Below are 13,433 nucleotides of genomic sequence, written 5' to 3' on the forward strand. Positions count from 1 at the left end.
TTTACGTTCTTGCATCAGTGTATTTTCTTGCGCATCATCCTTCAAAAATGACGCTTTAGTTTTGTTTGATAGCATTAGTGAACATTCATCATAAATTAATTATCACATCTGGTCTAATGTCTTCGAATGAAAAGAGCAAACAACCAATTGAAACATGGAAAGAAGAAAAAACAACTCATGAATACATTTATCAGCACTCATCCTGATGAATGTTAAAATGCTTAAACTGCTTGACTTCAGAACAAAGACAAAGTGGAGGGCAGCTATTAACTGATGTCCATATAAGGAACCTATTCAGATTTCTCATGCATTGCTGACCGAATAAATAGAAAGAAAACTACCATTACAAAGCAAGAAGCCGACAGTCCAGCAGAGGTTTAGTTTTCTGTGACACGCCAGTCCACCGCTTGAGGTCGTTTCTCTGTGGAAATACGTTACACACACACACAAAAACAAGCTGTAACTTATAATTTAAAATCTGTGTTTATAAATCTAAGAAAATGTGTGAAAATGACTTGTTGTAGTACGGTAATACCCTGAACATTTTGGTGCCTTATGATGAAGGGTTCTGATATATTTTCTTAAGTGTTGGCACAATACGGCTAAACCAGTGAGCGGTACGGTTATAGTTGTTTTATGTGCCATTATACACAAGATATTTGATGAAACAAACAAATACGATAGTGTTAGCTCTATAGCTAACACAAAAGCAAAACAAATCTAGTGAGCAACATCTGTGTGGACCAAAACAGCTTGATGAGTCGGAGCGCATCAGGCGAGCTCATTAGAGACGGCAGCAGTAGGTCCATTCAGTCAGAGCTCGAAGCTGATTGGTACATTAGCGTTTCACATCAGTTGATGTTAATGATTATTGATTAGTTTTTTGTTTGTTTCAATTACCTGAAATACAGTCAAACTAGTGACATGACTTTTGGTTTTTATCCACTGTTTTCTCCTTTCACACCATCCCGATCTTTTTTATTTTTAAGAAGTTATCAGTCACGGGCGATGAAACTTGAAACTACTGCTGCTGGGCAATTTACTCGACAGGTTGTTGCTAGGTAACCTGTATCACCAATTAGGTGATTCAAATAAACAGGAAGTTGCACCAGTGACATCGATTCTAAGTCAAAAACCCAGATTTGTTAGAGTGACGAGATATTATGCATTTGCAAAGCATGCATGTAAAATTAAATCCTGTGTTTTTTTATCTAACTCCAATAATAGCCTCTTCACTCTCTGGCTAACAGCAGCTACACCAACAACAGGCATAAGAAGTTAGATTCATTCACTCATAAAAACCCCCCAAAAAAACATCCAAGCTGAGAAAATTGAATGGTGTTTAAAGTATAACAAAGCTCAAAATTCCAACAAAGGACCTTATTTGCTTTTGGGGTACTTTAATTAGGACCAAACTGTAGGAAATGACTCTATTTCAGTTTGGTGTAAGACTGAAGTTTTTGTATCTTCAACCAATCAGCATTTTTAACGACGACATAAACCCTCCCTATAAGCTTCATAAGAGCAAAGCGTCGATGCCATTCTGGATCGTCTATTTGTCATTAAACATTCATCTATTGGCAATGCAAAACTTTATACCCTTTAATGAGACAACGCACATCTCATTACTTTGCAGCTGCAAACGCTGCCAGGCAGGCTGCGTCCATATTACAGCCATTGATCAATGTGACTGAGTTCATTACAAGAGTATCATGGACTGTTCTCTCAGTCGGCTCTGGACTGTTGATGGCTTTTCTAGCCGCATTCAGCACAAGACATGAATGAGTGAAAAAAAATCTTGTTTATAATTTGGATTGTAGAGATCTTGTATGCGTCATTGCTTAAGGAAATAAAAATAAACGACACATCTTTTTGCTCGCTCTTTTCGGTTTAAAATGCGAAATGAACTCTTTGCAAAAGACTCGGGGTTTGACCTTTAAAAGGCTTTCCTGTGCAAAAAACAGGTGAAAACTTTAGCATATCTGCTTGTTTGCAAAACGCATGCTGATCATCAAAAGGCTCAGAGACTGCTTCCTGGGAGAAAAATAAGCCAATGTAACAACTTACAGTTCGTAATGCAATTTATTAAACCACAACCAGATTCTGCTGCTTTTGAATTCATATTTAGTATGTTTGAAAAGCAAGTGCAAACTCGTATGCAAAAATATCTGGGGTAGAAGGAGGCATTAATATAATCAGAGAAGACATTGCCTGTCAAATGTAGTAGATAATCAATTTTGTTTACGTAGTCTATTCAGACAACTCAAGAATACTTCACATTGTAAAAAATATGCAGCTCATGTTTGTCATTTTGTTCAGATGCCGACAGTAACACTCGGCGTCGGCCTCCGTTCTGTTGGCAGAGCCGACTCTGAGCTCAGCGCTGAAAGGGAAATTTTGAAGTGACTGCTGGTGCAACACAGATGCTTTTCAGACAGGCTCTCCGAATATGAAAGCTCCGACAGTCGGCCCAGCATCTGTTCCTGAAAGCTGAAAAGAAAACGACTCGACGCAGTGTGGCCGCTTGGAATAGCGATGCGATCAGAGCAGAAACAGGGAACGAAACCCGCATTGGATGAGCTCAGGTGTCAGGTTAGTGCGAGTCCCCTTGGATCATGTTATCAGTTCATATTCAACGATGAAGCATGGATGGATTTTTATCTTTACATAAAACCAAACTGGACATACAGGCGTGGTTTCTTTTCATTTCGACTCCATCTCATAAACAAAATGGGACTGTTGATCATTTTAAATGTTGACACCTCAAGCTCACAAACCTGATTTGCATTTTAAACTCTGACATTTTAAACTTTGTTGCCCTCTTTACTCAAATGAAGGCAGTTAACCTTGCGAGACTGAAACAGGCTGAGGGGGTCACACATTAGACGAAACAAAATAACATCCATGAGAAGGACCTTATTCATCAGCCACTCATCTGGAAAGGAGTAGATTTTGAGAGCAGGAAGCCATTATTACAGCTTCTTCACGACAGATTTTAGTCATATCAACGCAGTCGTGTGTCCCTTCATGTAAATTAAATTGTGTTTTTGGCGGGGGTTTTTTATTAGCTTCCTTGTTTCAGGAATCAGGGGAAAAAAATGTTCAGAGCGGACTCAAAAATTTCCTTCATTTTTCTTGTTTGCAAAATGTTAAACAGACGTGTTTAACAGTATACGGTGAAAATGCTAAAAAAACAGAAATACTAACAGGACACTTCAATCTCGACGAGTATAAATAAACCGCCTTTATTTATTCCGCTGCATTGTGATTCGAGAGGGGCAGGTTATGAAAGATTGCTCCAGTTCCTGGAATACAGACATTCAGTGGTGCTAATAATGTGATGACGTGGGGCTTTTTCGCTCCCTCAAGATTTGTCATTGTTGAAGGAATCATGATTCTTCTCTCTATGTGGAAGTGAAAACATCCGGCCATCAGAATGTGATCTTCAGACACAGCTTGAATATTCATGGAAAGGGTCTCCACCTTTCTGACAAACCAGAACATGATTCGATATCATCCAAATGCATCGTCACAGTCACCTTCCCAAGGCCAATTACAGGAGTTGTTCAAAATTATTACCTGACCAATGACTCTAAAAGTGGCATCTGACCTTCTTATTTGGAGCTGAATTAAAGAACTAAATCAATGTTTGTAAGGAATAAAAAGGATGTTGGATTATTTTAAGCTCCAAATAAAAAAAAATGTCTCGATGTATGTAAAAATGTAGCCTGATATCGCAAATTTGCATCGGTGCTTTGCCAGATTATTACTAATGTAGCCGATTTGCCTGCTCAACATCTACATTATGACATTTCAGGCAACCGAATTGTTCTACAGTAATTACAAATTGTTTCAGAGACGGTGTGTGATTTATTGACAGTGTACTCGATTCATGATGAAAGGGAATTCTTAGAGGTCTTAATATATTGCTAAATGCAAAGAATGGTTTAGTCCTGTGAGCTGAAAGTAAACACCTCATATATTTATGCAGAAGGAGCGTGGAGAGGACGGCAAGTTTGCAAGAAATGACCCTGATTCGCATTCACTGATTTCGTTCTACAGACCAAAAATAGCTTAAAACCTATATAAAAAAAATAAAAAATAAATAAAAATAACATTTATCAGAAGAAAGACAAATTGAAATGCAACATTGAACTTCTTGGCAGTGAAGAATTTAAGATTCTTCAATCTGAAAAGACAGATGATCCATTTTCCATTTAGTTAGAAGTAACACTGAACTCCTCTGATCCAGTGGATCTGGAGCTCTTCTTGGTTTACGCTGACTCGTTGCCAAAGCTTGGGATCTTGGATGAATCAACATGATTTCCTCCGTTAGGGAGGCAAAAAAAAAAAAAAAAAGCTCCCGAAACACTGGAAACCAACCCGAATTGAAAAGAGGTTTATTGGCATTAGAACTATTGGACATTTATTATTTGCTTCTATTGGCATTTTGATATTTTTCATCATTGCAAAGGAGTTTCAATTCTTTCTCCAAGTCTAATCATTTAGGTCCTTCTCCTTCCTTTTTTTGCCTCACATTGTGCTTTTGGAGTTGTAATCATCCTCCTGCTTCTCTTTTTCTCTCTCTCCTTCTTTCTTCCCTTCTTTCTCTCTTTCTTTCCTTATTTTTTCCACTTTCCAGTTAGACACGACTTTGTGCTGGTCTGTTCGTTCCTGAGTGCAGCAGTACAAGTGAATGAAATACACCTTTGTGTTTAGTCATCTCTGGATTTGTGGAAAGTTGCTGAAAGTTGCTCGAACCTTTCGGGTGTGTTGCTTGAAACCTTCACAGATGGAGCTGTGAGGGGAAGCTGGTGGAGACAGACCAGTGAGAGAAAGGTCAGTGGTTCAGCTTGCTGGATGAGCTAACAGGATCAGGGCGAGGCAGTGAGTCATGCTCTCACCTCCGTCTGCAACGCAGGCAGGCACTGAGCTCTGACACTGCAGCTGCAAAAATTAACATTAATTATTCAAAGTAGGATTTAGAACTATCTAATCAACTTCTTTGTTTATGACTGGAAATGATGTAGGCATCTCTCAAAAGACAACAGAATAATTTTGAAATAGCACCAATTTTGAAATTCGGTTTGTTTTTATATTAATACACAGTTAATTTTTGAGTAAAATATCCAGAAGACTTGCAAGAAAGTTTTATGTCTAGTGGTTTTTCTTTTTTGTTTGTTTTTTTTTAAATTCAAGTTTAATTCTAGTTTAAAGTTGCAAACTTAATGCTGTTGTGGAGTTCAAATATTTTTGTTGCTTTATGACTCTTTTCTTTTTTGTGTGTGCATCTTCTCTTAACAATTATAAAATGTTCAGTAAATCAGTCATGTGTTTGACACCTAATTCTAGTAGATCATCTTATTTCATGAATCCTCATAAAATTTTTATCTGCTTAAAAGTCCCTAATAATATATTTTCTTGTAACACAAAAAAATCTATGCAAACCCTCACACCCTGAGATGCTAACTTTTTCTTATGACTTCACTGTGTTCTTTTTTTTTCTTTTTACCAGTTACTGCACATTTTTTATGTCAAAATTCCCGTGTGTGTGTGTGTGTGTGAGAGACATGATTTTAAACCCAAGGCTGGGTTGTATTGTTGTGCAACCAAAAGGAAACTTTGATTGCAATAGCCACGATTCAACCCAAAGATGGCAGCACTGAGTCGGATATAACAAAATGTTGCAAATCTAAGAAAGTTCACACAAAAACGTCACAATTTGTAAAGAAACATCAAGACAGGAACGTTAAGGTCCTATTTATACAATTTACCTTCTAAAAAGAAAAAAGTTGCTTTGGGGTTTGGTTGATCTTTGAAGAGTAATGAGTTGAACCAAAACCCAAGCAAATTACAACCAGCTAGTTGAGTGTTGAAACATTTTAAAGGACCTTTCATTTTATTATATTTCTGAGTCTCTATTAGTTTAATTCTCTGACTCTTTTCTTTATTTGGGGAGTGACACACAGAGGATTGCAGAACATCTGTGTTTGCAGCCTAACATCAGGATGGACCTTAATGACCAGAGACAAATACGCTTCCAAAACAAAGAACCAGAAGCCATGAGGTGTGCATCACATGATACATTTACTTAATGTTGTTGTTTTCGTCATTGACACGTGTATGGAACAGATCACTGGACTCCAGCTTTACACAGTTTTTGGTGTGAGTGTTTTTTCCACTCCTGGCTGGAATAAGATGGTCTGTTGTTCACACCCAGTGTTGATTTTCCATTCTCTGCAGCGACAGCCTGTACGGCGTATGGGGGGGGACACATGCAAGATCTCAGACCTGCTCTCCAGTTACCGCTAACTAACCCAACCATCAACACCATCTGCAACCGGGACCTGCAGCCTTTCAGAAGAGCCTATGTAAGCCATGGAAAAGCACCAGCAGTTTCTGCACCAAAGGAGTAAAATGTTACGACTCTTGGATGTTTGGGTTTGGCTTCTGTTGTGTTTGTGTTGTTTCTTAAGAGGTTTAGCCACGTTCTGTTCAGGTCCCCGTATTCATTAAGATCTCTCCGCATTGGTTCAATTCCTTTGCATTTCGGTTTCTGTATTTATTCTCGGGTTCTGCTCTTTGCACATTTGTTGTATTCGATCAGTGGAATTCTTTCTTGCCGTTTTCTTCGAGTATCGTTCAGCTCCTAGTGTTAATTATTCATCTTTCCCCCAGTCTACCTGTTCCCCCTCTCTCTCTTCCTTTCTCTACTTCCTCTTTGTTATCGACCACCTGCCTCTCTCAACAATCACGCTGTATTTTCTTAGTTTCTGGCTCGGTTTAACACTTGCTTCTCCTTTTACTATCCCCGTCTCCCTTGTGTTTTGCAAGTCGTCTTATTAAAATTCTAATTTTTACCAGAGTTCTGCGCTCGGGTCCTCTTTAAACCTCATGATATTAAGAGCCATTTTGGGAAAAAAAAAAAAGTTAAAGGAAAAGGGAGGTTTTCCTCATTGTCTGCAAGTGGAAAAGAATCATAGCGAACAAAAATAAAGGCTTTAAAACATCAATCTGTGTGTAATTGATCTATATGGTGTGTTTTTATATCATACACTTCTTGTATGTATAAAAACACCACACACACACACACACACACACACACACACTTCTGTGTGTGCGTGGGGGCGGAGGGGAGGAATCCCATGCTAAAAACAAATAGTTTCTAGTTAAATCAATTGTGGCACAATTATTGGCATCTCCATTTGAGCTAAATCTAAAATAAATGGTGGTGTCAGGAAATATTGTTTGTAAGTTTGGAAGTTGATGGTACCAATTTAAAATATAAATACGTATTTACAATCTATGATATGGACTTGAAAAAGATTTTTTTTTCACAAATAAAGTTTACAAATGACAAAGAATCAACTAAATAAGCAAAAGTTACATTTTATTGTAAAGGGCATACAGAAGAAAGAGCTGAAAGAGTAAATAATTCAATAAATGACTCAAAAAGTGCAAGTAAATGTAAAAACACATGATTAAAAAAAATAATGAAATAACGAAAAAAGGATTGCAAGAGTAAGTAAACAACTAAATAAATCTTAGCCCGATGATCGAACAGAACAGATGCTGATGACAGCCGGGGTCTTCAGCCTGCCGGATATAAAACAGATGCTGCACATCCTCCAAAACATCTCACCACATTAAAAAAAAAAAAAAAACAAACAAACAGGCGCTCCGCCGTGTGAGCGCCGTTGATCCATCTGATCCATGTGAATGTGCGCAACAGGGGCTGAAAAGCGCCGATCTGTCTTTCTGCTCCTGTTTTTTCTCCCTTTTTTTTTTTTTTTTTTTTTTACGCAGCGGCGCCGCGAGCATCTCTCTCAGCTTGGTGATCTCCCATCATCTCCTTCCTCCCTGAAAAACAGCTGGCTCCAGCGAAAAAGCTCCAGGACCTCCAGTCCTCATCTCGGCCTGAGTAAGATTCTGTCCAAAGTCTTACTCCGGCTGACTTTGCAGGATCGGCTGTCGGAGGGGAAACACTCGGTTTTGAGCGCTGCAACACTGACCTCCAGTGAAGTGATGTTTGTTGTAAGAAAAAGAGGAGATCTGCTTCTGGGGATTTGTTAAGAGTGTGGCTGTTTTTACAGTTATTATTTGGGAAGTTTAACGTTCACGTACAATTTTGGACCTTTTTTTTAAGTTAAAATGTGCAATTTGAGGGAAATTTAGCGTTTATTTCGTGTCACAAACGGGAAATCAATGTGCGGAGGGAGGGGCGGCGGCTGAGGTTTTTTTTTTTTTTTTTTTTTATGAGAGCACATGGGGCATTATTGGGAGCGAGAGCGCACCGTGCTGCAGGAGGCAGAGCTGCGGCTGGACGCTGCTCAGCGCCTCACGAGCCGGAGGAAGCATGGCACGCGTCCTCCAACATGCAGCGGACACGTTCTCTCAACATGCGTTATCCTCCGATGAAGCGGACAGTCAGAGCTGCACGCTGCGCCCTAACCGGGGGTCTACTGGTGCGCGCCTGTCTCGTCAGATTTGGTAGACCTGCGTCGGAGCCGTGCGTTACTGATGGACTCCCGTGTTGCTAGAGGAGCTGGACGGTGAGTTGATCCCGACCGTTCCACCCAGCATGGAGTCGCAGAACGCAAGCGGGATGGACGCGTTCACGGTGGTCCAGCTGAATTCCTCCTGGAGCCCCGACAGCGGCTACTCTCTGGCCGCGATAGCCGGCATCGCCGCTCTCGTAAGTTTTCTGATTCTTTTCACCGTAGTTGGGAACATTCTGGTGGTCATCGCCGTGCTAACGAGCAGGGCGCTGAAAGCCCCCCAGAACCTGTTCCTGGTGTCCCTGGCCACCGCGGACATCCTGGTCGCCACTCTGGTGATGCCCTTCTCTCTGGCCAATGAACTCATGGGCTACTGGTATTTCGGGAAAGTTTGGTGCGGCATCTATCTGGCTTTGGACGTGCTGTTCTGCACCTCCTCCATCGTGCACCTGTGCGCAATCAGCCTGGACCGGTACTGGTCCGTTACGCAGGCTGTCGAGTACAACCTGAAGCGGACTCCGAAGCGCATCAAGTGCATCATTCTGATCGTGTGGCTGATCTCTGCCTTCATCTCCTCCCCTCCGCTCATGTCTATCGACAGCAACAAGGAGCTCGGCTCTCAGCCTCAGTGCGAGCTGAACGACGACACCTGGTACATCCTCTCCTCCAGCACTGCCTCCTTCTTCGCGCCCTGCTTGATAATGATCCTGGTGTACATCAGGATATACCAGGTGGCCAAAACCAGAACCAGGAGTGTGTCGGGGAAGAACCCCAGGCCGGATGGCGTCACACAAACTGAGAACGGACTGAGCAAGCCGTCTTCGCCTTTCCACGGGGAGGGGGAGAACGGTCACTGCCAGTGCCCTCCCACACCCAGCCAACGCACAGTCACCACGGGTCCACAGACCGAGGAGGCCGACATGGAGGAGAGCTCCTCCTCTGAGGGCAAAGGTCACAAACCCCAGCGGCGGGACTCCCAGAGAGCCCCCGTGGGTGGCCAGAAGAAAAGCTCTTTCCCCATTCGCATCTCCGGGGTCAGCAACAAGTCCGTGGACCTCTTCGTCTCCAGGAGGAAGTGTCGCCGGAGCTCGTTCGCCAGGAAGAAGGTCTCCCAGGCGCGAGAGAAGAGGTTTACGTTCGTCCTGGCTGTGGTCATGGGGGTGTTCGTGGTGTGCTGGTTCCCCTTTTTCTTCAGCTACAGCCTGTACGGGATTTGCGGAGACTCGTGTAAGATCCCCCTCCCGCTGTTCAAGTTCTTCTTCTGGATCGGCTACTGCAACAGCTCCCTCAACCCGGCCATTTACACCATCTTCAACCGGGACTTCAGGCGTGCCTTTCAGAAAATCCTCTGCAAGTCGTGGAAGAAGTCCTTCTAGGCCTGAAAGGGAAAAACCTGACGGATTGTGTTTTGCTCTTCGTTAAATCTCATTGTCCAGTATCGTGTCTTTCATGGAAGTGCACACCCTGAGCCGGCTGCAGGAGCGACATGCTGTATATTTTCATCACCATGCCTCTTACAGAACTTCCTGATCTGATTTATTGAGTGGAGCCATCCTTTATGTCTGAGCTGTAATGCTGTAGAGGGGTATTTTCAATACCCCCCCCCCCCTTCCTCCCTTCCTCCATATCCACAAAAAGATAGTGGCAGCTAAAAGGTAAAATAAGTAGATAACAAGCCACAAGCCATTTTCAGTTTGTGCTTTTGTTTTGGAGCTCCTCCATTTTGCCTATTGTTATTAAATCATTCCAACACTTTTATTCAAAGCTTTAATTAAGGAGTGCAAAAATGCATGAAGGAAGCACAAAGCGAGTATCCTCATTAAGACAGCGACACTTTAAAGGACAGCTTGACAATTTTGGGAAGTGTAAGTTTATAACTTAGTGTCTGATAAATGAGGTATAACCAGTGGTCAAGTGTGTTGCAAGAAAAATAAAAGCAACAGGTTGTTTTGTTTTAGCATTAACCAGATTCCCACATATTGCACAATTTGGTCAATGTGAGGAAAGTGTTAAAACAATTTGTCATTACAGAGGTGTTGGATTTTGTTGTGGGGTCAATCCCTAATGTTAAGCTTCACGTTCTGAACAGTTGATGAGGTTTAATGTGCTAAGAAATGCAGGTTGAAAAAGCTTTTCCATCACATGGTATTTTTTTCTAACATATGACTAAATAAATCTAAAAACCTTCTCAAGACAGCAGATAATAATATCTCTACAAATGGAAAAAGTTGGGAGGTTCTGTGAAGACGTTATTAGCAGACAATATCTTACCTGCATTAAACAATTCTCTTTCAGTTATTTTAAATCTGGATAATTAGGCTGAAGCAGCTGAGAGTTTTAAGACATAAATGTCTTAAAACTCATAAATGTCACAACGACCTATGAGTGCTACAGCGCAGTTATTTGCAATGGAGCAAATAATTATTTACATGTAAAAAGAGATGTAGAAGTAAAGATTTGTAAATATTTCTAACTTTTACACTGCTGCACTTTACTGTCATACAGTTGCACTTTGTTCTTTTCGCAATGTATTTCGTACAAGAAGATCCTTGGCGGCGCCAACCTCCGTTTCTTACACGTAGATAGATATTTGTCGTTGCCAGCAGAAATAAAATCCAATGAAAGCATGGCGGCTCAAGGGTCAACAAAATGCACCTTGTAAGAATTTATTTGATGTTTTTGAGATTGATGTTAATTAAAGACGGCAAAACTTTGGTGCAGGACGGCCATCTATGACTCCCAGGCCTCATTTTATTCAGGGACACGTCTAAAGGATGCAGGACTTTGGCTTTAACTTTAGCTTCACTTCAGCTTCCAGGACTAATTGCTCTGTATTTATGCCAAACAAAGACAACAGGAGAGGCATCTAACCGATAGATAACCTTTCAACAGGACCTGCTTTCAAAATCCTCAGACTTTCAAACCTTAGGAACATTAAAGTTCAGTTTTAATTCTGAAACTGAATTCATGTTTACATGGACCTGATTGGCAGTTCTGAATATGCCAACTTATATACACAGCTTCAGCTCTTTCTTGTTGACTCTTTCTTAAAAATGAAACTTGGTTGTCATTTTGGAAGCGTAACCAAACCTTGATTGTTCCTCTTTATTAAAATGATTCAAATTAAATGATGAAACCTAAGTTTGCGCACTCTTAAAAACTGCTGGGCCATTTCGCTAATCCAGTTCTTGTGTGAGACGCCACACTGTGCTGGCATTTTAACCAAATACTGGACAAAGGGAGTAATGTGTAAGGTTTTTTTTTTTGTGTGTGTGTGTGTGTGCATAGAAACCATAACCTTAAATTTTAAAGGTATTCCTTTTGCCATCCAGTTTCCTCGCTTTGGCTTGCTGGTGCCAACATCAAACTGTTGAATTTTTCATGATTCCTGCTGTAAACATACTTTAAAACTGCAGCTGTTCAGGCTGGGGGGCCTTGAGTGTTGTCACGGCGATACATGACCCTGACTGATGATGATGTGAACATAATACGTTAGTCTCTGACACTGAAATCTGCTCTGTGTTTAGCTTTGAGAGGCACTGACATTATGTTCACTTGGATATAAGAAAATGTTTTTATGACGCGCAATCAAAGTCATAACTTTCACAATGACCCTAAACTGCTAAGAAACATACATTTACTTTGAAAGTATTTTATTTAAGAGTTAAAAAAAAAAAAAAAAAAAAAACTACCTCTGTTATTTTCTGCTGCTTCTGGATTTGGCAAAGTGCAGTGCATATCCTTATTCTGCTTAATCTGTTTGCTGTTGTGCAAAAGTAACAGATAGATAACCCATAATTTCACCTGGTGTGATACTGAAACATGCACAGTAATGGTGAATAAATTGCTTGGAAAATGCTAGCATGACTTTATTTCTTGTTTATATAGAGGGGATGTAGCTATGTTACATTTCTTCCCAAGGTTTACCCAGACAAGACGTGATATTGGGCTTGGGCAAACCAAAAGCGAGATGCCCAGGAGAAATCCCGATCAGACGTCTGCATCACCACAGCGTTACGCATTTCTACGAGGGGAAACGGGCGTTCTTCACCGAGCTATTCCCCGATGACGCGGCTCTTCATCTTACATCTCGAGCTTAGGCCAGTCGTCCCTTGGTCTGGGATCTCCCAGAAGACGCCAGATATTGGGAACTCTTCTGAGTGTGAGAAAAAAATAACTCAAGGATGGGTGGATAAATGTAACTGAATAGTCTGCTGTTACATGAAAGCAAAACACTGACTCCCCAGGCCTAGTTGACATAACCCTGACTCAACAAAGAAGGCATGCTGCTTTAGCGTAGTGGGGAAATTGGTAAGCATCAGATTGGCCGCAGCAAAAAGTGGAAATTTTGAGACAGGTGTGCGGGTTACAGGTCACCGAGGAAGCAATAGAGGGGTCTGAAGTTAGATCAAAGAAAAAGAGGCATTCGGTTTCTCTTATGGAGCGCCGCCATGTACGTCGGTGACCTTTCGGCCCAACAGGTTTGATGTCGGTTCTGGCAGCATCATAATCTAATATTCCCCGGAGCCCCAGTGGGCCAGAATGAGGAGAAACTGAATTCCCCACTCAAAAACGCCACGTTTTCGTCCTGTGGGTGAGCGTGCATTTGTAACGGGTTACGATCCCATCTGCTGTTGTTCCAACTGCTATTCGCAACCACCGGAGATTCATGTCCAAAAACCCGCAAAAATAAAACCGCTCCTCACCACGTGTAATTGTGACGGGTGGGAAGTGTGATAGAAGACAGCAGGGAAATCTGTCGCCGTTGTTTGCAACCAAAAAGCTTTTGATGAAGACGTTTTCTTTCTATTCTTTTCTGCATGAGCCTACCCCGCTGTGAGGACGGAAGCTGCAAGTGGTGCAAAGTCATGAAATTTATTGATTACTTTGAACACCTGAAGAAACAAAAAAGAAGAAAAAAAATGATTTGCAAGG

At 41.3% G+C, this 13,433-nt stretch overlaps 1 protein-coding gene across 1 annotated transcript; it reads left to right on the forward strand.

The window, feature by feature from the left end:
• The first annotated feature begins 7,437 nt into the window (after positions 1–7,437).
• On the forward strand, positions 7,438–12,359 carry LOC106945756 (alpha-2 adrenergic receptor). Its single transcript, XM_015029672.1, has one exon. The coding sequence runs from the start codon at positions 8,582–8,584 to the stop codon at positions 9,872–9,874; it is 1,293 nt and encodes a 430-aa protein (XP_014885158.1). The 5' UTR covers positions 7,438–8,581; the 3' UTR covers positions 9,875–12,359.
• The last annotated feature ends 1,074 nt before the right edge of the window (positions 12,360–13,433 follow it).

Source organism: Poecilia latipinna, unplaced genomic scaffold, assembly GCF_001443285.1.
Source record: "Poecilia latipinna isolate Pla-1442-1.1 unplaced genomic scaffold, P_latipinna-1.0 Scaffold160, whole genome shotgun sequence".
Taxonomy (NCBI): domain Eukaryota; kingdom Metazoa; phylum Chordata; class Actinopteri; order Cyprinodontiformes; family Poeciliidae; genus Poecilia; species Poecilia latipinna.

Coding starts and splice junctions, on each gene's coding strand:
- LOC106945756 (XM_015029672.1), top strand. CDS start 8,582: ATGGAGTCGCAGAACGCAAGCGGGATGGACGCGTTCACGGTGGTCCAG.